The 9,329-nt window shown below is 48.0% G+C and overlaps 1 protein-coding gene across 1 annotated transcript in view; it reads left to right on the top strand.

Annotated features, from left to right (window-relative positions):
- The first annotated feature begins 201 nt into the window (after nucleotides 1-201).
- Nucleotides 202-9,329, top strand: part of LOC131378787 (zinc finger protein 91-like) — a 25,207-nt gene continuing 16,079 nt past the window's right edge. Inside the window, exons 1-4 of the mRNA XM_058424339.1 lie at nucleotides 202-222; nucleotides 2,704-2,734; nucleotides 5,491-6,178; nucleotides 6,243-6,491. Of these exons, the coding sequence (XP_058280322.1) occupies nucleotides 202-222; nucleotides 2,704-2,734; nucleotides 5,491-6,178; nucleotides 6,243-6,491 (989 nt within the window). The remainder of the gene's footprint in view (nucleotides 223-2,703; nucleotides 2,735-5,490; nucleotides 6,179-6,242; nucleotides 6,492-9,329) is intronic.

The following is a 9,329-nucleotide window of genomic DNA, read 5'->3' as shown; positions in this document are numbered from 1 at the left end:
GATGTTTGCTAAAAAAGTTCTGTTCCAGTTGAAAAGCACAGGGTACGCTATGCCCTCAGCAATAGCAGTAGATAAATGGACATATACACACTTCAGGAGGAGAAGCAGCATTAAATCTATGACAATACATAGGTGTGAAAATACAAAAATCCACAAATCTCACATTTTCAGAGTCTCCACATCTCCACTCGGTTCTGCAGAATGGCATCAAAAAATGCACAGGTACTGAGACAATGAACTGGTGCTGTGCTTATTTGTCAGTCGACACAGCTGTGGGAGGCAGTAATTAAAGGTGATTTTGGAACAGGAAGAAGAAAGGCAAAGAAAAATTCCAGATGGAGACAGAGTGGCACAGCTCTGCTGACCCAAGCAGAATAGGGAACAAGTTGCAAATTACTATGAAAAAAGGGTTGTGTAAAAGGAAACCGTGCTATATAGGCATTAGTGTTCTTTCCACAGCACACAGAGTTGTGAGCATGAATATACATCTAAATATTCTTGCAAAGCATTAGAAAAAATCCTTTCCATAAGGTTATTTACACAAACGTACCTGTGAATGAATAAAAATCCTGCACAACAATGTATCTTTAGGACACACTGTAAATTCTCATATTAACACTTCCATAATTATATATGAGACTTCTAAACATATAAAGATTTTTTTCTCCCTTTGCTTCTTACAAACTCACAAAATGTAGTGAAATTCTCTTTTAAAACTACAGACTGCTGCGTGCCTCAGCAAGCCATTATTTGCTTGCTCACAATTATCTTTTCCCTGTCTGTTAGTCACCGAGGCATTAATTGCTTATCCAAACTTGAAACAGTTCATGAACCACTCTGAAGATAAATATTAATGAACCAATTTCAATGGAATTCATGTTCTCTGCCTCTTAAAGCTGAAAGACTGTATTTATTACATGTCAGAATTAAGTCTTGATACCTAATAAATGGGAAAATGTGAAATATGCTGAGCAGATCACCTTGTTGCAAGGGATCATTACATTTTAGTCTTATTTGACCAAATTAGTGATCAAAAGAGAGGAAGGACTGGTCAATTCTAACAGAGAAAATAGGTGAAAAAGATGTCTAGGTGTGCTGGCTTGAAAGCAAAACCAGCGAGAGACTCCAAGTCAGAAAAGAACAATTTAACAGGAGGTGGGGAAAAAAAGGTAAAATAAAATAAATGCAATAGTACAAAAGATCACTGCCAGAGTCAGAATACAACCTGATACCCTGTGGTGGTGGTAGCAGTCCAGATGAAGTGGTCTGGTTGAAGCAGTGATCCCATAGAAAGGTCTGGTAGCTCTTGTCCTCTGGGAATCCAGTGGGTAAGGCTGCCTGTGCTGTCCCAAATCCCAGATTCCATCCAGGTGGGAATGCTTGGCTCCTCCCCCTGGGTGGAGCATCTCACAACAAGCTGATATCATTTTATCAGTCTTGCAATGGGTCCTTGATTGCCCATTAAACAGAGATAGCTCCTGGAGGGAGTTATCTATGAGTCATGCAGCAGGGCATTGATGGGCCATTAACAGCAGATAGTCTGGAGGGAGGGGGCAAGGGAAACACTGCCCAACCTAGTTTCATCAGCTCATGTAGATGGTGATAGAATACATACTTTGGGCACATCTTACACTGTAACCTAGGACAAGATAGAAATAATATATCCTTACCTGCTAAAAATCATTCTAATTTCTGTATCTACAATTTTGTTAAGATTGTCAGGTGCAACTTTTCATATTTAGCACCAGTTATATCCCACCAGTTAATCAAGTCTAATTACAAAACCTATCACTGATTGTTACTCATTCTTATTAGAATAAACCTAACCCTAGTAAAGCAATTAATAAAGCATGAAGATTTGAACAAAATTGTAAAAGAAATTCAAGAGAACAGACAAAAACCTGTAGTAACTGTCCAACATGATACAAAAGAAATAAGGAGAGTTCTACAAAAAGCAAAGCAAGGCACAAGCCACAACTCTTGTTGGATGCACTCTTTAGATAGTCACTAAATACAACTAGAATCTTCAACACCCTATGTCCTCCCATCATTATTTTGCTGATATTACTTAGTATAAATTTAATAATGTCTATTGTAGTACTCATATAGAACTAGCGGATGTTAAAGCGAGTTGCAATTTTAACCTCATTATCTAAAACACATAGGGTAATGTTAAAAGAGAATTATCAAGATAGTGAGTTAAACCTAGAGAGAAGCCCCAGTAGTAGTAAAAGAATTTACTATGTCTGTAGAAAAGAGAGGGCATGAGAGGCTTGAAAATTCTAGCTAATCTTTATAGCAAACAAGAGCATACACTGTATTTTAGAAGGTATTGTACATTTTAGAAGGCATTTAGTGAATATCGAGTGCTGTGCCTGTTTACATATTTTAAAGCAGTACAAACATCCAGGACCCCTCAGTGATAACAAGAAAGACTAACCTAAACATAACAAGATAACAAAGCAAAAAATGCAAAGAAAGAGAAGAACACAGACTCACTAGAAACTGATGTCTTGCCTTGAAAAAATGCCAAAAGGACCAAAGCATGCACAAGAAAAATAAAGGTGAAGACTTCACTGAGGAAGACTCCATTTCTTTCATCTTCTAGAGACCCTCGGAGACCACCATGATGAACTAAGCATGCCCAAGAGCATGTACCAAAAGGAGTTAATTACCATACAAAGTGAGGATGAGTGAGGCCAGAGAATAAATATGTATGAGGCAGATTGTGCAATGCCATGCATATGTAAGACCTCAAAGAAAAATAAGAGAGGCAAGCTCTCTAGTGTTCATGCATGTCTTTAGTGAAGTTAATCCCCATGCACCTCAACATCTATTAAAAATACATACTACTCTAACAACTGTTGTTATAAGGTTCTTTTCTGCCTTGTTTCAGGGGAGATATTTGGAGTTTGCAGGGCTCCAAAGCCGAGCTGCAGATGCCCCTCGGGGGGAACATCGGGGGGTCCTTGAGGGGTATTTTTGGGGGTCCCAGTGGCAGTGGTGGCAGAGCCGTGGCAGGGTGTGGGCAGATGTGGGTGCCAACACACGGGGGTTGGGCTTCCCCGGCCGGGCCCTCCGAGCTCTGCCGGTGCCATGTGGAGACCGCACGGGACCGGTGCGGGGCAGTGACACCAGGTTTGGGGAGCCCCAGGAAAGCTGCAGTTTCCCTAAGTGGGATCCCTGAGAGAGGAGACCCCCAGAACCCCAAAGCAGGGACCCCAAGAGTGGAGGACACCTGGGATTGCTGAGACCCTGGCGAGGGGTGCTAGGGCTGGAGGGGCAGGATGATGGGTGATTTATTAATATATGGATATTGATCTAATGTCAATACCCAACTGTGACGGACAAAAGACTCTCTAACAGGTTAGAGTTAGAAAGTGTAGGTTTAATGCAATGCTGGGCAGCTGTGTGGGATCGCTCCCTAATATGCACTGCAAAGTTACAAGTGATTGCAGACTCTATTTATTTACATAAGTGTTGAATACCCCAAATACTAATACATATTCATAACACTAATGCCTGGCATCCTCTGCTTCGTATTATAATTAGATAAAAGGCCATTAAGCATGCATAGTTTGTTCTTTGAATTAGGTCAGTGGTCTCTTTTATGGGGAGGGGTCATAAAAAGAGGAAGGAAGGAGAGTCTTCCTCATTCTAAACTTTCTACCTTTTCAATGGATAACAGGACAAATGGAACCTGGTAGAACTCCAGTTTCCTGTTTCCATGACTGTTTCAATGGGATGTTAGAAGATTTACAGTTGTCTGTGTTCTTAGATCTATTTACCAGTTTCTTCTGTTTCTCATTATAAACACAGCTAAACAAATACAAAAATGACAAACAATTAGTTATTTAGATCTGGGATTGTTATTTTAGATCCACTTCCTTTCAACTAACCATTGACTCCTAATTATTTCCAGCACAGCCTGTCTATCTATCTACTTTAACTAATTCAGGCAAAGCTGATCTGTAGCTAAAACCTTAACTTTTCTAAAATCCTTAATTTCTTTGAAGTTCACGTTTCACTGGAAAAGTGTTCAGTGGTCCTGGTGCCAGAAGAGGCTGCTCCCAGTATCAGCATTGTTTCTCCCACCCTGTGTGCTTTCAGTTTTGTCAGCACTTGCAGTATGAGCCCAGTCACTGCCAGTCATTCCCCATTATGATGCAGTTTGCCCCAGCATGGTCCCAGTTGCTCCCACTTTCCTCCAGTGTGTTCCCAGTTCTCCCAGTTTCCCCTAGTATAGTCCCAGTCACTTCACAGATCATCCCAGTCCCTCCCTGCATGCTCCCAGTCATGCCCAGTCATACTAAATGTAGACCAGTCACTCCAAACTTCTCACAGTACTTTCCCAGTGTGGTCCCACTTCTCCCAGTGTGCTAGTTTGAAAACAAACCAACTGGAGATCCAAGTAAAAACTCTTTCATGACCCATTTCTCATAACTCCAGGGCGATATCTTTTGTTAATGGCCCAGCTGTTAGAACCAAATGGGGCAGTGTTCTTTATCTCTTCCATGACCCATCCTCCCTCCAGGGAGATATTTTCTGTTAATGGGCCATTGCCTCTCACTGCATGACTGATAAAATTACATCATCCCATTGTGAGATGCTCCACCCAGAGGGAGGAGCCAAGCATTCCTACCTGGATATAATCTGAGACTTAAAGCACCAGAAGCAGCCTGGTTTCCAGTGGATGCCCAGAGGAAGACCAGACCCATCTACACCACCACTGGACCTTCAGAGGAAAACTACACCCTTCTACAGGAGCACTGCTTCTACAAAACCACATCTGTCACTCCAGGAGGACTGCAGCCACGATTTGATTGGACTGCAAGCAGCACGCTGACTAACCGGGTGTCAGGTTGTATTCTGACTCTGTCAGAATTTTTTTATTTTACTACTGCATTTTTAGTTTAATTTTTAATTTTTTAGGTTAGGCTGCAAGGAAGATGCTCCAGGACAGCCAGGCAGGTGAGGAGGAAGTCACTGTCCCTTTTCCTCTCTCTCCTGCTCCATCTCCCAGCCCAGCATGGCTCCTGGCTGCAGGACAACCCCACTGCCAACACTGTCCTGCCGGGGATGCAATGGGGGGATCCCCTTCCCATTACCTCTGGCACGGAGGCAAATCCCATTCTCTCCTTGTCCTTCCTCCCCCAGAAAAGGAGATGAGAATGGAGACCCAGGAGGACAAATCCCAAGGGCAGAATCTTGTGGAAGAGGCCATTTTGAGTGGCTCCATGGCACAGGAATCCAATGGGAACAAAAAGCCCCAGAGATCCTGCATGAGGAGGGGTTCCAAACCCATCCCAGGGTGCTCGGAGAATGGTCTACCTAGCCTGTGCCGGGAAGATGGACAGAGCTTGAGCCAGAACTCCCACCTGATCCAGAACCAGGTGATCCAAACTGGGGAACGGCCCTACAAGTGTGGGGAATGTGGGAAGGGCTTCAAGCACAACTCCACCCTTGTGACCCACCATCGCATCCACACTGGAGAGAAGCCCTACAAGTGCGGGGAATGCGGGAAGAGCTTCAGCCACAGCTCCAGCCTGATCCGCCACCAGAGGATCCACACCAGGGAACGGCCCTTCCAGTGTGAGCAATGTGGGAAGAGCTTCAACCAGAGCTCCCACTTGATCCGCCACCAGAACATCCACGCTGAGGAAAGGCCGTACAAGTGTGGGGAATGTGGGAAGGGCTTCAACCAGAGGTCCAAACTGATCATCCACCAAATGATCCACACTGGGGAGAGGCCCTACGAGTGCGGGGAATGTGGGAAGAGCTTCAGCCAGAGGTCCCACCTGATCTGCCACCAGAGGATCCACACTGGGGAGAGGCCCTACAAATGTGAGGAATGTGGGAAGGGCTTCAGCCACAGTTCCACCCTGATCCGCCACCAGAGGATCCACACCAGGGAACGGCCCTACCAGTGTGAGCAATGTGGGATGAGCTTCAGCCAGACCTTCCACCTGATCTGCCACCAAAGGATCCACACTGGGGAGAGGCCCTACAAGTGTGAGCAATGTGGGAAGAGCTTCAACCAGAGCTCCAACTTGATCCGCCACCAGAACATCCACGCTGAGGAAAGGCCATACAAGTGTGGGGAATGTGGGAAGGGCTTCAACCAGAGATCCAAACTGATCATCCACCTAAAGATCCACACTGGGGAGAGACCTGACAAGTGCCCTGAGGTTTCAGAGAAGCTCCAGTCTCCTCCTGCCCCAGCAGATTCACACAAAGGAGAGGCCCTTCTGCTGCCAAGACTGCAGGAAGGGCTTCAAGCACAACTCCACCCTCATCATTCACCAGCGTATCCACACTGGGGAAATGCCCTACAAGTGTGCGGAATGCAGGAAGGGCTTCCACCAGAGTTTCCAACTGGTCATCCACCAAATGATCCACAATGGGGAGAGGCCCAACGAGTGTGGGGAATGTGGGATGAGCTTCAGCATAAGCTCCCACCTGATCCGCCACCTAAGGATCCAAACCAGGGGATGGCCCTACACATGTCCCGCTTGTGGGAAGAGCTTGTCCAGGAGCTCTCACTTGAACAGACACCAACGGAGACACCAGTAAGGGAAGGCCTAAGAGTGCCTCAGCTGCAGGAAGAGCTTTGTGCACTGCTTCAACTTACTCCTGCTTCAGAGGACCCACATAGGCCAGAGAATTGGTGGCCTACATTCCCAGCGATCTGCACTGGAAAGACACTGGGCTGGTGGTCCTTTTCTTTGGTGGTCCCCTATATTATTTTGATTCATCTTCATCCCTTAAATACAGACAAAACTGGGGATAAAAATCAACAAATTCCTCAAATGCATTTAAAGCCTCATGTTTTACTAGTGTTTCAGGGCAATCTGGGACTCAGGGAGATATTGGGGAGGATTTGAGGGTTTGAAAATATTTAGTGTGGTGGTCTCCATTTCTTGGAGCTCAAAGAGATGAGAGGGTTTGATCTGTCACATCAAAAGCACTCAATGCTAAAACTACTCAATCTCACCACAAAATTACTTGATTACACACCCCCTGAGGGAGGGATGGGGTTGGAAGGGGATTGGGTGAAGTGGGATGCAAATCAAGAGGAGTGAGGTGGGCAATGGGTGGGACAGGATGGGTGGGATGTGGTTTGGGAGGTGTGAAATTGGGGAAATAGGGCTTGGTAAGGGGGTCTTGATGTCCAGGAGGGGTGGGATGGGTTGGGGTTGAGACTAGGGAGGTGGGGTTGGGTCTGGAATGAGACAGCCCAAGGCTGGGAATGACCAAGGTTCCTGAGTGAGTTTTTGGATATTCCACGTTCCTGAAGAAATTTTAGGGTATCCCACGTTTCTGAGGCGGTCTTGGGCCACTCCCCATCTCTTGGGTGGTTTCCTGAGAGCTTCTCCATGGAGCTCCATTTCCAGGGGTGGCTGCCTTGGGCATGAGCTCAGAGCTGCAGCCAGAGTCCATTGCCTCGGTGCTGGAGAGAAGAGAAGTGATGAATGGCCCCAGACATCTTCAGTGTCTGTTTGGGGGCCAGGGGCAAGTTCTGCGTAGATGGGGCGGTCACTGCCCCAGCCCCAGCCAATGCAGCCTCTGGTCCAGCCACAAAGTGGCTGCCAAGCCCCTGGCACCCCAAAAACCCCACCTGTGAGAGGGACCAGAGTAGGTGAGGCTGTGACATGACTGTGACACTGACACGTCCCACAGCCTCCAGAGCTCACAGCAGCTGAGATGGTGCTGGAACCAAGGGCAATTGTGGATCTCACTCCCTCTCTCTCTTCTCCTGACTTCCTCTTCTTAATATCTGGAGAACTGGAAGTTGGACAGGTTAGAGTTTGCTCAGTCAGTGCGTTCTGAAGTGATTTACTCTAACTCCATGTTGCTTTAAGATTTCCCAAGTATCTCATTCTCTCAAGTTTGCAACTAAAAGTTTGTTCTCCACCCTCCTGAGAAGTTTGTTGTTTTCTCCCATGTGCCACCCGAGGGGATCAAGATACCTCAAGTCCCTTTCCAGCACCGGCCGAGGGAGCTTGGGGCACAGCAGCAGGAACTGCAGGGCTGAGCAAGGCCTGGGTTTGGCTGGAGGAAGCAGAAAGGCCGAGCCCTGAGCCCAGGCCTGGCACAGCAGGGCCTGTCCCTCACAGGTGCCTCGGGGCTGTTTGTGGGGCAGTGGGATGGGAGGGGCAGCAAGGACAAATGTCATCAAACTGCAACCCCTGCCAGCCTCCTCAGGGAGGGGCCAGGGAGGACCAAAGTGCAGCCCCTGAAAGGAAAGTTCCTTCTGTGGGGCCTCCAGAGGCGCTGCCAGAGCCCAGGGGACAAAGGCCTGGGTGCCTGTGGCCCTGCCAGCCCTGCCCAGCCCTTGGCCATCTGTCCTGCAGGCTGTGCCCCCTGTGCGTGCTGCTCCTGTGCCCTGGCCGGCTGCACACGCCCCTCTCGCTGTCCCCCCCAGCATTTCTCAGCCCAGCATTTCTGTGCCCTCCCTGGGCTCCCTGCACCCAGCGCTGCCGGCTCCTGGCACACAGAGCCAGGGCAGGAGCCCACCCTGCCAAGGGCCTTTGGAGCAGGGTGGTGGCTGCCGTGGCTTCTGACCTCAGCAGCTGCTCCTGGCATGGTTCCATGGAAACCCATGGGGGTTGCTGTGTGGTAGGAGCAGGAGGTTTGGGCCGCAGGACATTCCACCTGCACCTCTGCCCCACAATCAGCGGCCGTGCCCAGGTCTCTGGGCCTGGCCCCACATGCGCTGAGCTCCCGACACTGCAGGAGCTCCCCGGGCTGGGCTCAGGTTCCTGCTGGGACTGGGCAGCAGGCTGGGCTCCAACTGGGATCAGCAGCAGCTGGAAATACCTCTGGGCATCTCCACTTTGTGCTGCTGCTCAGAGGAAGCAATGAAGTGAGTCAAGAAATTCTGCTTTCTCTTTCTCCTGATGGATTTTTTCATTATATTTGACACTCCAGAAGCAATTTCTGTGATGGCCTCTGTCAGTTGAGTCTATTTCAGCAGCAGCAATAGGGCTGTGTTTGAGTGCCGCAAATGTGGCCTGTGTGGCTTTAATTCTCCTCAACTTTGTGCTCAGGGACTTGTGAACATTTGGGGATCTGCTATTCATGATGCCAGTTTCCCATCTAAAAAAGCACTCTGGGTGGCACTGATCAAAAAGGCAATTGCAGTTTTACAGATAAAATTCAAGTGGCAACCAGAAGAGGGGTAAGGGCAGCCATGATCTACAATTCCCAAGGCAAGAGGCAGCAAGCAGCCTCCTGCTGTCGCCTCAGGGTGAATAAAACAGTGCCTGAAAACAGCGCTGGAACCCGATCCTTTCTTTCTCTGGAGGCTGGCTCAGGGCAGCACAGCC

This window comes from Hirundo rustica, unplaced genomic scaffold, assembly GCF_015227805.2.
Source record: "Hirundo rustica isolate bHirRus1 unplaced genomic scaffold, bHirRus1.pri.v3 scaffold_184_arrow_ctg1, whole genome shotgun sequence".
NCBI classification, from domain to species: Eukaryota; Metazoa; Chordata; class Aves; order Passeriformes; family Hirundinidae; genus Hirundo; species Hirundo rustica.
Note: the sequence above shows the minus strand (reverse complement) of the source record. Positions and strands in the feature narration are given on the sequence as shown.